Source organism: Myripristis murdjan, chromosome 19 (genome assembly GCF_902150065.1).
Source record: "Myripristis murdjan chromosome 19, fMyrMur1.1, whole genome shotgun sequence".
In the NCBI taxonomy this organism is placed as follows: Eukaryota; Metazoa; Chordata; class Actinopteri; order Holocentriformes; family Holocentridae; genus Myripristis; species Myripristis murdjan.
Genome location: NC_043998.1, coordinates 6,385,884 through 6,400,270, shown reverse-complemented (window position 1 = coordinate 6,400,270; position 14,387 = coordinate 6,385,884). Strand labels below are relative to the sequence as shown.

At 42.0% G+C, this 14,387-nt stretch overlaps 1 protein-coding gene across 8 annotated transcripts in view; it reads left to right on the top strand.

The window, feature by feature from the left end:
• LOC115377729 (ankyrin-3-like) overlaps window positions 1-12,031 on the top strand; it is a 160,006-nt gene extending 147,975 nt beyond the window's left edge. For all 8 annotated transcript variants that reach the window (XM_030077692.1, XM_030077691.1, XM_030077696.1 and 5 more), the window contains 7 exons: window positions 29-172; window positions 4,627-5,389; window positions 5,860-6,064; window positions 8,146-8,229; window positions 8,440-8,679; window positions 9,936-10,010; window positions 10,339-12,031. In XM_030077692.1, the coding sequence (XP_029933552.1) occupies window positions 29-172; window positions 4,627-5,389; window positions 5,860-6,064; window positions 8,146-8,229; window positions 8,440-8,679; window positions 9,936-9,986 (1,487 nt within the window). In that variant the 3' untranslated portion in view covers window positions 9,987-10,010; window positions 10,339-12,031. The remainder of the gene's footprint in view (window positions 1-28; window positions 173-4,626; window positions 5,390-5,859; window positions 6,065-8,145; window positions 8,230-8,439; window positions 8,680-9,935; window positions 10,011-10,338) is intronic.
• The last annotated feature ends 2,356 nt before the right edge of the window (window positions 12,032-14,387 follow it).

Below are 14,387 nucleotides of genomic sequence, written 5' to 3'. Positions count from 1 at the left end.
CCCTCTCTCTCTCTCTCTCCCTCTTTAGCGGATGCCTTAACCGCAGTGCTGTCTAAGATCAATCGGTCGGATATTGTGACTTTGCTGGAAGGGCCCATATTTGACTATGGTAACATTTCAGGCACACGGTGTTTTGCCGATGATAACGCAGTATTCCTGGATCAGTCTGATGGTAAAGTGTAGCCCACCCTAGCTGAACTCTTTCAGTCTATCTCTCAGTCTATCCCTTCACCCTTCTTCACCTCCTCTCTGCCAGATAGACTGTCTCTGTGTTCACAAGTACAGAACCAATGAGGCTTGACGCAGCAGGTTCAATGAACCAATATCAGATAATCAACCAACATAAATTAATAAGTTTAGACTAAGTCATTTTTATCGTCCCGTATGCAGCATTCACCCCAGCCTATTTGTTTTCCAATATGGGGCAATGCAATTTGTAGTGCTTACAGTCTTTGGAACATTAATGGCAAATGAATGTTTTTATGATAATTATCAGTAGCCCCCTAAGAGTTATTCAGATCACACCCAACAATACTGATTCAGTTGAATAACACAGTAAGAAAACCTCTACCATTTTGGAGGCATGAGACCTTTAGAGGAAGTATGTGTGACTGTTTTTAAATGTGTACAGTAATATTTAAAAAAGCATGATCCTTACGCAAACGTAAGCCTCTAATGAATCAAGACCATGTCCCATCTGATAATCTTGCTGATGTAATGAGACAAAGAATGAGGCACATATTTCAGATGGGTTTGGGCATTGGTTCATAATTTGGTTCAGTAATAGTTATGTTTATGTGTATGCCAGTTTTCAAGTTTTAAATTCTAACAGTCCAACACCCAGCACATCTGTATTTGTCAATTTGTTTCTAAAGTCAATATAAAATACATGAAAACATAATTATAACAACCAATTTATTATAACAGCATGTTTGCTTAAAGCAGTATGGCAAAAGCCTCTTTCTCTCTCTTTCAGTCCCTCTCTCTCTCCCTCCCTTTCTCTCTCTATTAAATGAAACTGTACCGTGGTAGATACTAGTAGACTCTAATTATGATGTTTGGAGTGAGGCCCATGTCAGACCTTGCAAAATGTTCCCTTTGTTCCAGAAAGTTGAGTATAACATGCAAGTTATATGTTTTAAAAAGTCTTTTGTCTGTGTTCTTCACTTGTAATGTATTCTTAACTCTGGGACCAGGCACATTTGAACACATTGTTCTCATGATTTTATATATATATATAATACATATGCACATATTAGGATCCCAAAGGTGTATAATATATATATATATATACCTTTGGGATCCTATGGTCATTGTGTCCCAAAGCTTTTTGGCAACACGAATTAAATGAGCAATCAAATGTCATAATCAGTGTGTGGACCTATAAATGCAATCTTAGCCATAGGCACACTCGGACAAATCTCTGAAATGGGCCTCACTGCAACTCAGTTTGGTTTCCCAAAGTCATCTTAACACTAGGATCATTTTGTGGCACAGTACCAGCCCTGGTCTTGTGTGGTGGGCCAAAGAGCTGGTACAGTGCATAGAACAAGCTGTTCCCTGCAGTTCCCTGCTGTGTAAACTCTGCAGCAGTGTTACTTTTGAGACTGAACAACCAGGCATTCTGTAAATAATAGCAAAATCCACTGAAGATTTTCTGTTTGTGGTGTGAAAAGCAACTACACCAATATTATTTTAATCATTCCATTTGCTTACTATAGAGCACATATGATCTTTGTGCAAAGGTGATTTAAGGTGAAATCTTTTTTTATATAGATAGATAGATAGATGGACAGATGGCATGGCTATGGCTGCTCTAATGTTGTTGGCTTACGACAATACACTTTTAACACTCTTCAAATGGGTGGAGACTTTTCAGCACATCCACGAGTGTTTTTTTGGGACAAGAGGTTTTCTGTAAATTTTTAATACAATTTTAATGCATGTTCATCCACACGCACTCTATCCCAAATGACGCTCACAAATGAGCTGACAATGACACACCCTCTTCAAAAGTGTACAGTGTATAGTTCTGCTTTTGTGTCACTGCTGTTAGCTGTACTGTACCTCTCATCTACTGGGTCCCTCCGAGCCTCCCAGCCTTCGCTTCTCCTGCTTTGAGACCAGCAGACTCCCTGCCTCTTCCTCTCCTCTCCTTGCTACTGAGTGGCTAACTCCTAGGGCAACCTCCTCTGTCAGCTCTGAGGGCTACTAACCAGCTATTTCGCACCAATGGCTAACCTTTGCTAACCTCAGCAGCTTATTATTAATGACAGCCTTCGGATCCAAGTAGTCATAGCTTCTGCTCTAAAGCCTGCAGACCCCCTGCCTTTTCCTCTTTCCTCTCCTCTCTGCTGAGGATTTGCCTCAGACTGACTATGGCAAGCCTTGGAAGCATCGGAGGGTGCCAACAGTCTCGAGCTTCTGCTGAAGTTGCAAGACCACGCCTGCCTACTTCACTACTAACTGGTTGGCCCCTAGAGCTAACTAGCTGGCAAACGCATTTCGTCTAATTAATTAGCTGCATCTACTCCCATAAAGGACACCAGGCCAACTATGTTTCCCTCCTTTGCGCTCCCTGCCAAAGGGCTTTTGACATTAGCATACCCAAACCATGTGGCCCTCTCCACACTCCCAGTTACCATGGCACACTTCCTTCATGAAAAATGGATTTGCTGCATTAACAAAGATCGCTCAGATGGCCTCCCTGGTTGACTGAATTTCACAAAGCCACAGTGTGATTTTTCCCTCTGTATTTTGACTTGCCTATTGAAAATGTAAAAGCATAAATCTGAGAGTGTGCAGCATTTTTCATGGATGTCGTTCCAGCGGTTTGAAAGGGTGCCAGTGCTAATGACTAAAACAGCTCTTGCTCTGTCATCTATTGATTACAGAGTACTCTGTAATGGTATTGATGCACTAAAAATGGCATATGACTGGTGTGCTATACATTAGCTTCTGCAGCTTCTAGACATTCAACCTTCATCACTAACCATTTGATTAACTATGCCTTCATCTGTCATATGCTGTGTGTATTCTTCCATCCAGGTCTTGTCTAACCACTGTTCTCTGTGTGTTTTGTTTTTATCATGTCTCTTGTGTACTGGGATGGTCGTTAATAGTACCAAAACTGCTTAGGTCTCTAAAAAGCCACCAGACATCCCAGTCTGCTGTCTCTCTTCCTACTATCCCTGCCACGCCTCCCATCCAGTGCCTCGCCCAACCCTCCTCCACCTCCTCTTTCCCTTTTCCCTCTCCCACTGTCCCGCCTTCTTCCTTGTCCCCCTCCTTTCATTTTCCGCTCTCCCCTCCCACTCGTCCTGTTTATGTCCTGCCTGTCGCTCCTGTTCTCCCTCACGTCAGCACTCGGCCTTACTTCCCCTCCTCTGCTCAACCCCCCTACCTATCTCCCCCTCCATTTGAAGCTCCTCCTTCTCCTCCCCCTGCCGCCTGTCCTCCGTCTCCTCCTGCACGATCCTCTCCATCATCTGCCCTACCTTCCTCTCCTCAGGCCCATGACCCTTCCTACGTTGGTCTTCCTCTCACTTCTCCCTCTGTTCCCTCTCCTCCTGCCCATTGCCATCTCGCTCTGTCTCCACTCCCTCCAATTTCTCCCTCTAGTCCACCTCTCCTCTTCTCTCCCCTTGTATCCTCACCTGTTGCTGTCCATTGCCCTCCCCCTTCCCCAGCTCAGCTGTGCCCCTCTCCTCAGTCTTCTCTGCCCCTGGGTCTTCCCTCTCCCTCTCCTCTATCTCCTTCTCCCTCCCCCCCGCCCTCTCCTCTCCCCCCTGGTATCCCTTCTTACCTCCGGCGTGATCGTTCTGTTCCCGAACTTTATATCTAGATGCCTGTTGATTACACTGATCTTTGCCTCTGCCTCTATTTGAAATCAACACAACTAGCCTACCTGAAATATAATCAAGCCTCTGCTTGCATTGTGGATGCACATTTGACAAATGTGTTGACACTGAGCTGAAGTCTGGCTTGTTTTTATTGCTTTTGTCAGTCTTTTAACATGGTTTAATAAAGACATACTCAAGCATTTTGACTTAAAACAGTGTATCTTAGATTGAGCCATTTGGCGTGGTAAATGTTCATTTCTGGGCCTGAAGTAACTGCTTTTGCATAAGGCCTGGCTGCGTAAGTGTAAGTTTGAAACATAACCAGGACATTTTCCGATATCTAATGATATTCAGATGACATTAGTGTAATGTATGTAAAGTTGATTAGACTATATGTGAAGTGTGTCTTGCATTATTGTGTCTTCGGTACTTCCATTTCTCCGTTCCCATCTCTTTGTAACCCTGTCATGTGTGTCTATTCAGTAGAGCTATTTCAGAAGTCACACTTCAGTTCAAAGCTTGCTGGTTTGATAAATATGTTTAAACATGTCATATTTATCAAAGTGAATGAAAAGTCCTTAAAATGTATTCAGTTTTATGTTAAACCAGCGTGACTTTTGAACAACAGCTAAACTTAGCTAATATGTCTAGTCAGGGGTCACCTCTCATCTCATACCCCTTTCCATTCTACCTGTCCCCTCCTGCCACCCTACCTCCATTTTTCCCTTTCCCTTCTCCCTCCCTCCCTCCATCCCTAATTCTTTACATCCCCCAATCCATCCAGGGTACCACAACATAGATCTGGAGCTGCAGACCCCCTCAGACCTGAACTACCAGCCCCCTACCCCGCTGCAGTCAGACGACTTCTTTAGCGAAGGCGAGGCTAGCATAGACTCCCCTAGCAAGACCACCCTCACTAGGCCTAGCGACCTCTCCCTCACCCAGACCACCAGTACGTCCAGCAGCGACCCCACTACGGTCGCCCCAGGCCCCACTGCCCCAGAGCCCCACATTGTGGTGGCAGAGGACACATCCTTGAGGGGAGAGCGGGGGAGTCAGAATGAGGGCTTCATTGAAGAAGACACGGAGCTCAACCGAGAACGTGTGGTGTCTTATGAATATCCGGGTAACGAGCGAAGAGCAGTAGAAGGAAAAAGGGAAACAGAGGAGCAAGATGAGGCCTTAGAGAAGGAGCTGAAGTCAGGGCAAGGTGTTGTTTTCGAGGGTCAGGAAAGGACCCAGGAAATTTCCACCAAAGCGGACCCTACCTCAGAATCTGGTCATGGAGGTGGAAGGGAGGAAGAGGAAGAAGAGGAGGAGATGACCCAGGAGAGGCTGCAGAGTCTGCTGGAGGATATAAAGCTGGAGGGAGGCTTGGAGGACGAGGAGATGACGGAGGAGAAGGTGAATGCCATTCTCAACCAAGTGCGGCAGGCCGAGAAAGACTTGTGTTCAGTTCCAGGCTGGCGGAGTGAGACGTCCAGTGTGGTGGTGGAGCAGCAAACCCCTGGCCACATCCCCGACACGGAGGCACCACACAGCGGCAGGTACTGTATTATATCCTCAGTGTACAGGCCTGTATTTATACATATAGCCATCAAGTTAGACTTTATTTTAATTTTTACTATTTTTACTTCACTTTGCAACACCCTAAACAGGAATTATTTGGAAAATCTTCAATCTACTGGGACCATATGAACAGTCGATACCACTAAAGTATCATTGTGCTGCGATGGAACTTGCACATGACTCGTTTACTCTCCTAACTCCAATAAAGCTGAATCCAAGCCTGTACAGCCAGACAGACATCACTACTAGTATCTGATAGTTTAATGATGTAGTTAATATCCACTATTCAAGGGATAATGGACAGCAGTCAGTCATAGCAAAATAAGCCCCAGCACGGTGATTCAAAACCCTCAAGACTCATTCTAAAAATTAGACAATAGTTAAGAGAAAGTTATTTTCAAGCTTCAATCAAAAATGTATCTTTTTCATGTATATTTTCTTCCTAAAGCCCGGACAGTCTAGCTGATTCTCCGGAAAAGGCAGAGACGCAGACGGAGAGACAGAATGGAGCCCACGCTGAGCCATCCAGGGAAGGGAAGGAGATGGAGGACAAGAGGAAGGGATCTCAGGAGGACAGCAGCACAGCGGGACCAAGCAGAGGCCGGGAGGACAAGAGGGAGGAAGGAGACGATAGGTCACAGCACAAAGCCCAGGTGAGAGCCACTGTTTGAGAAAGGGCATGGATTCAACAGGGGTGCAGCAGGACACGTTTTCACAGGCTGAATTAATTTGGTATGCCTTACTCAAACTAACTTTGGCATTTCTCAGCCCATTCACATTCAAATTGTATATGTAAAGTTAACTTTACACAGTGCAACGTACATAAAATTAGTTGCAGGTTGCAAACATAACTTTTACTGGTATACCAAACCCAAAACATTGTACATTAAGTTGCACGTAAATGAAGTTGCACTGCAGTATGATATAAATCCAGCCTTAAAAATAGCTACCTGTAGTTGTACAGCATATCATCCCTCAAGCATAGCATCTGCAGATGTCTGGGATATCACTGGATAAATTGATGTCCACAAAATTCCCTGAACACGGTTCTATAAAGGTCTTTTGAGCCTTCACATGAGTTTTTACAGGTCACAAAAATATTGAGGTCACACAGACCTCTACTACAGGTAGGGGATAACTTATTTATTTATTTTCACATTGTTTTCCAGGGCAGATTTTGTCCTAGTATTACATTCTTGTAGGTATGAATATGTTCTTAAAAAGACTTGGTTTTACAGTGATGAATTTTGCAAACACTGCACACACACTTACACTGGGGTTATTAATGGTATACTGGTACTGGGCTGCCTTCATCAGGGCGGTGGTAGAGCTGACCGGTCCAGCTCTGATGAGGAGACCACTGTCACCACTAAGGTGTACCGCAGACGGGTCATACTCAAGGTACCTGGCCTGGTGTGTGGGCGACCTGAGGCAGTGTGCACTAGTATAAGCTCTGCAACTCTGTGTGTGCTTGTTTGGAAGACAGAAAGTGAGCGAGAGAGCCAGAGAAAGGAAATGTGTGAACAGTATGGTTTGTTTGATAGACAGCTCCCATGTGAGTGTGTGTCTATTTGAGAGAAACAGAGTGTGTGTTCCTGTTTGTACTTGTTTTTCTGGACAGATATATGCATGTTTGAGTCTGAGAGTGTGTCTGAAAGATATTCCTGTGTTCTTTTTTTTTTTTTTTTTTTTTTTTGACTTGATGTATATGTTTAGCCCTGTCTTAGCATGAACAGCCACTCACTGCTTGTTGGCTTGTTGGCTCATTTAGTGAAACATGTTATTACATTTTGAGAAGTTATTACATTACTTGATAGTTACTACATCATCAGTTTTGTGTGATAATAATGATATAATAATAATTCTTTCTTATGCATAACACAGTGTTGATTGGGTAAAGATGATAACTCTGTCATCAAATCTTTGGTACCTCACACCGGTAGTGTGGAGTTTGAGGAAGCTGCAAGTTCATGTATCATTTTTACTGCAAATAAACTCATGTGTTCACTGTTTTCATTTTAAAGCAAAGTTACTGTGGCCCTAAACCAGGTACTGATATAGATGTTATATTTGAGTAATCTACCTTACTCTTCACATTTCTCTCATTTAAATACCCGCAAAACAGGAAGCCAAAGACTTTGCTTGCTTATGATCTCACTGTGTCTGCTCTGCTTCTGCAGGCTTGTGTTTTGAGCTTTGTGCTGAGGAGCCATGTTCACCTGTTTGATGAGTCAGCCTGCTTACTGCACTGGCACCGGTTCGGTTTCCCAAAATACATAAAAGCCCAGTTTGGCAAGTTTTGGAACTTGAAAATAAAGAAAAAGATTCTAGAGGAGATTTGACTGAGAAATGAAATTTTTCCAATACTTGTAATCATTTTTTTGAATTCATTTTTATTTGTTGGAGCTATTCTTAATCACAGAACAACAGTTTAAGACTTACAACCACATACATTCATCATTTTCATTAAAACCAGTTTTTGCTGCTCCTGATCTGAACAGATAGGAATCCTTACCTGCTGTGCCAAGCAGGCTGATGTCTGTTTGGAAATGCTGCTTTTTTTTTTTTTTTCTAAATTACTAATAATACAGTTAACCATTAATCTTGACTTTACTTCTTGAACCTCTTCCCTCCCTATTCCCTCCAACCCTCCCTCCTGTCATCTATCACCGCCTCAACCTTTCACATCCATCCGTCCTCTTCTCATCACTCCTCCATCCGCCTGCACCTGAAGGGAGAGCAGGCCAGAAACATTCCTGGAGAGTCGGTGACAGAGGAGCAGTTTACAGATGAAGACGGGAATCTGGTCACCAGAAAAGTAACCTTCATCACTTTCCTCCATAACCTGCCTTATCCTTATTCTGTTTGATCACACACACTCACACACAGATCACACACACTTCATCTTTCACCATACACACATGCTCTATGTCCCGCCCTCTCATTCTCATTTCTTTTGATTTTCTACATGCATTCCCTCCCTCCCCCATCATCTCCCCCTGACTTGCCTCTGTAACGCCCCCTGCAGGTGATCAGAAAGGTGGTGCGGCGTGTGTTCACCTCCAAGGAAAGGAGTGAAGGAGGAGGTGAAACAGTAACAGAAGAAGGAGTTGTTGGTGATGGTGGTGGTGGTGTAGCGACAGGCGGAGCAGACACTACTCCTGCAGCAGGAGAGGCAGCAGGAGCAGGAGGGGGGAAGGGCAGGAAGAGAGGGAAGCGCTCCCGGCAGGGCCAGAAGGCAGAGGAGGCCCACAGGGGGAAAAATGAGGTTGGCGTTAGCCTTTGGACCGACAAAGCCGACACACCTTAGCCAGCCGACCTGTCGAGGACCATTTAGAGCATGAACCTTGGGCTCGCTTTCCCAAAACGAAATCTTGGCACAAGCATTGCCACAGGAATGAAAAAATATGATTTGTAGTTGCATGAATCCCAAATATCAGGCTTCTCCTGTGTTTGGCCTGCAGTGCCACAGAGGGTTAATGATCCATCAGTAACATACAGTGCAGCTGTGACAATCACAGTGCTGAGAGGCTTTTGGGAACACAGGTCCTGGTCAGAAAGATCCACACTAGCATACTGCATGACACAAAGGTACTTTATACAACATTTAAATATGCATTAGATCATATAAAGTGGGGATGCACCAATATGGTTTATTGAGGCCGATACTGATATTGTCCCACCCAGAATGTCTGATACTGAAGCTAGTATGCTTTTTTGTATTATTTATCATACAAACTATCAAAAATCAGAATCATTGTGACACAGACTTGATCTTTATATGGTGGAGGATTTGTGCCACAAGTCAGAGCAAAATTGTTTAATGTTTTCACCATTTGTGAATAATACCAGCTAGTTTGACCAAATTTTTCATATTCCAGCCCCTTTAAACCCCTTTTTTTTATCAATGGGTTAATTGTGGCCCACACCATTTTTTATCCAGGTTTAACTAAAAACTGCTCAAAACTTTTTCACTTAGGCACACGCAGCTAAAGTCTGCTCTGGAAAAGAGTTCATCTGAGCTGTCTGCTGTTATGCTAGTGTGGATAACTTCAACACAGACATGCAGTGTGTGGAGTGCTGTGGCATGGAGTAGCAGAATCACTACAACCAACAACTTGCAGTGTATGGTCTGATCACCACTCTAGAGCCTGTGCAGTGTGCAGTGGTTGTGCTGTGTGTATAGAGAATAGAAAAACAACTAACACTATCTTTTTTTCTCTTCAAGCTCATTTAGTTTTTCAGCATGTCTCACGTTGGTAGCAAATGTGTAGAATTAGCAGGATTCTTTTTCTCTCCTTTGTCTTCCAGCATGTCGCCTGTCACCTGCTGATGTAGATCGGCTGAAAAGTCGCTGTGCCTCTTAAAAACGCAAGGACATTATTCAGCCTGAGCACTATACTGACTCTCCTTTTTCTTTGTGTCCCACCGTCTTCCTGTCTTTTCAACACCTCTCTTTTGCTGTCCCTCCCTCCCTATCATCCTTTACCTTCTCAAACTCAAATTTTCTATGCCTCTAAAAAGTCTGGAGAAGGAGCCAAGGGGAAACAAGGGAAGAAGAAGGGTCAGTCATAACAATGGAGTTCTCAGCTTAATCTGGTAAGTTGCTAATAGCTTTATGAAGTACAATATCAGTAAACATCAGTGTTTAAAATTAAAACAGTTACAGATGACCAATTGCACTTTGCTCAATACTGCAATATCACCTTAACTGGACTGTTAAAGGTCAGATTGAGACAGTACAATTTAAAGCCAGATTGTTTTGCCTCTTATCTGAGTGTTACACCTAAATGAAATCAGTCCTGTTGGAACAGTGATGGACATGGACTCGACCACATGCCCTTCACTTCAGTCTGGTGTGTTAAGTTGAATATCGATCAATCCATTTGCAGGGCAGCGATTTCTGATTCAAGTCTGTTCCCTCCAGGTTCACGGACGTCTAACTGCGACATCACTCACTCTGGGAGGGAAAAGTGACTGGAAGCCGTGACACAGGAGCGCCTGGTCAATCGGCGAAGTGTGTCTGAAGCTTTCACTTAAAAATGCATGGTTTTCAGCAAGACAAACAAAACAAATTACTTTTATTTGATTTCGCATGAGCATGTCACCAAACTCACTCACTGTCGAAAAGCGGTAAAATGACAAGTGCAGACACATGCGGACGTGAGCCGGGACTTCCTGGTCATCGACAAATGAGAAAGGAGAGTTTACAACGACGGCAACGCCCCCTCTGAAGGCATCTGTGACCAAAGATGGCACGAAAAGGAAAACGCTGATTGTTGGAAGACTTTTGAATCACACTCTCAGACACTCGCCTTATATATTTTTCCTCCTGGACCCACAGTATTGGGATGTACCATGTGGTTCTTTTTTTAAAAGAAAAAAAATGAAATATAATAATAAGGTGATTTTGTTGTATATAAATGACACTGTATAAAATCTAAAAAAAAAAAAAAAAAAAAAATCAGTAGCTTCACAGATTGTTTATGCACTGGTTGATTTAGCTTGAGATGCTTTGCAAGTCAGTGCATTTGGATTGAAAGGCCAACACTGTTTCCACCGTTTATGGGATTCTTGGATGTGTGACCTCACACGGTGACGCCGAATGAATACAAAAGGCAAAAAAAGTTGTATGTAAATGAGAAACAAAACGAAACAAAACAAAAAAAAATCTGCTTGATTTTAACAAAAGGACATTTCTTTAAAGCCAACTGCTACTCTAAAATCCTCTCTGTCTGTGGAGCATTATTTGTCTTCAAAGTACTAATATTTTGCTGCATGTGATTTCACTTTGTTTTAATGATTTCTTTTTTTTTTTCTTCCTTTTTTTCTCCTAATGCAAAACACTGTATTACAATTAGAGAGGGTTTGATGGTACTTCTGTCTGTGTGAGCACTCATAACTCAACCATCTGTCATCTATAGCTGTTTTTCTTTTATTTTGTTTTTAACAGATGAAATGCACACACTCCACACCTGAGTGGCTAGATAAAGTTTCATTGTTATGCTTCGGGAAGGTCCTTTCAGATGCAGTCTAAGCCTTTGCAACTTACAATCTAAGAAAAAACCCCATGAGAGCTAATGTATTCGAATGTAACCTGTAGACTGGCACATTGTGTGAGCTCCAAACTGCTAGCAGCCCCGTATGTGTAACAGCAAATAAGAACTAATTGTCTATTTGTACGCCCATCATGTGTACTAGAAGTGTAAGTTTAGGCTGATAGGTCTGCTGTGGTTTAAACTGGGGGCTGTTTTTATTTGTGGGGGCAGGGAGGGGGCGAGGGTAGGGGGGGTGTTTGGCATCTTTATTTTATTGGTTGCATTTTACACAAGACCAGGAAATCTGATTTTTAGCCATATGACACAAACCCAGTCCTTTTTATTAACGGCTACATGTGGATAAATCATTTAATCTTCATCACAGATGGTTAAAAAAACAGATTTTATGACCGTGTGTAAATCTTTGTTCAGTCTTTCTTTTTTTTTTCATTTAAGGCCACCCTAACAAGCATCCATTGTCAAAAATAGATCTGGTACCAACATGTATGAAGAACCAACATAGCCTACACTGGACGATCCAACTAATTATTTAAGCAGAAAATAAATTGTGTTTAAACTGAACGTCACCGAGTCCATACATGTTATTCCCTTGTGATCCTGTGTTGCTCTCTTATGTGATAAACAGAGGAATGACCAGTACTGCACTTAACACAGCAATAGAAATGATGCTTTTAAGCTGTAATAATAAAGAGCTGAAAATCAAAACCTCATATGATCTGTCTAAATCCAGCTACATGAACAAACAGTTTTTTTTTGTTTTGTTTTTTTTCTTGAAACAAAAGCAACATCATTATAATGCGACCGGGTCACATCAACACATATGAGAAACCATATTCAGTGTGTTTTTTCCCCTCAGATTACTGCTCATGACAAATCCTTCACCACACATTTCTGTAAGTTCATTTAAATTGACACTTCACACTAAATCCTTCAGATGCTGCTGTATTGAGTTTCCCTGTCAGTCTCCAGACATGAAAAACTCAAAAACACAGCAGCTCTGTGGTTCATCCCCCGTGGAGCATCTCACATGAGTCTTACAGCGCATATTCAAATGAAATTAAATGTTAACCATACACTGAAGTCATTTTTAATGTGTTGCATTAAGACTAAATCTTTCACAATGGCCAGTGCAGAGGTATGGTTTCTTTTGCATGTTCCCAGCTCAGTTTCTCTCAAATTAATGCTTTACAAGATATCATGAAGCTATCCGTCTTCATATCCTTCATATCCTTGAATATGAAGGATATTAATGGCTTGAATGGTATGCACAGTCCGCACTGTAGGGTAATTTCTTTACCACAGACATTGCAACTATATTATTTCTCCTCCATGGGAGATTATGAGAGTTTTCAGACAGACAGACAGACAATGGGCCATTTAATCAGAATATTAAATGGCCCACAGGCATTGTACTGGTATGGCTCACTTCTCATGATTACATAGGGCCCTGTTTGGTCTCAAGTCTTTTAAGGTTCAAGGTAACTTTATTAATTAACTTTATTATCCCCAAGGGGCAATTTGGTTCATTGTCCCAGTCATTACAACTGCAGCATTTTGCATCTCTGTGTCATTATAGCAGGTTATTTATTTATTTATTTTGAGAATCTATACTTTATTTTATTGTTGTTGTTTGTTTGTTTTATTTATATTATTATTATGCTTGTTATTTTTATGCTTCCTCCACACCAGACTTCAAAATGAGTCTACAGAGAAAAGTTTGAGACCAAAGGATCCAGATGAGCTTAACTTGTTTGAGCACTAGTTAACAAACCAGGTCACAGTGGGAGGGTGAGGAGTCCACATCCAGAGCGAGGCAGAGGGATCACTGCATCTTAAAATTTATCTCCATGTCTCTCAACCGAGATCAGGATTTAACAGGCCAACATGAGGACCAAGCTGCGGTACACCCCAGGCCAGCAGGTGGCAACAGAGAGCAGGTAGGAGAAAACAGGAAGTAAACAATTCCTCCGTCACTACAAGATGGCAACTCCTAACACCTTGTGACTTTAAATAGTATCTATTATATATTAAGCAATATCCTGTATTTACATGTTTATTTTGGGACCTTTTATGAATGAAAATGAGTGTTCACTGGAACTTTAAATGTCTATTTATAGTGGTAAAATAAGTGAATTCAATTTAGTCAATATCAGACATGACAACATGTCTTATGGCCTAAAGCTGCCAACTTGCAGAGACCTATATGTTTATGCATATGCTGTGAAAAAAACATTTTGGGGGAAAATATGTATGCTTTATTATTTATTAACAAGACTTTAATACTTCAATTTTATTCCCTCTCTCTCTCTCTCTCTCTCTCTCTCTCTCTCTCTCGTCATTCTAAATGGCAGCTAATAGGTATTACAGCCTGAAGCTGTTCAGTAAATAAAGGTGAGAACTGCCTTCATGTCCAAGGTAGATGACACTAACTTGGTGAAATATAATTTTCAGTGTAGACTGGTATAAACTGCAGGTCTGACCGTTCCAAACAAGAACAAAACACCCTGGAGCTGTGAAACTGACTGAGAGCACGATGAAGACAAAGCCTGCAATAAATCCATGACAGGCCTCACGTCGTCGTTTCACCAACATGGGTTCTTGAAAACTGCAACCAACACCATTTTTTTGTTTTGATATAGTTTTTTATTGACCACTGCAGTGTTCATAGATAAATGAATAAATGCAAACAATTACATAATACTGAACCTTTCTTTATATAAAAAAGACGAGAAACCGGACAAATGTCAGCTGTCGGCAGATCTGACTCAGATCCTGAACCTTAAGTTGTTCCCTTAACTTCTCCCAAACATCAGTGACTTTCTTATTGATTTTGCAGATGTCTATCTCACTGTATTTTACTGAAATTACATTTTGCAAGGCCAGACATCCCATTCATGGTCATTTCCCCAAGTTTCTA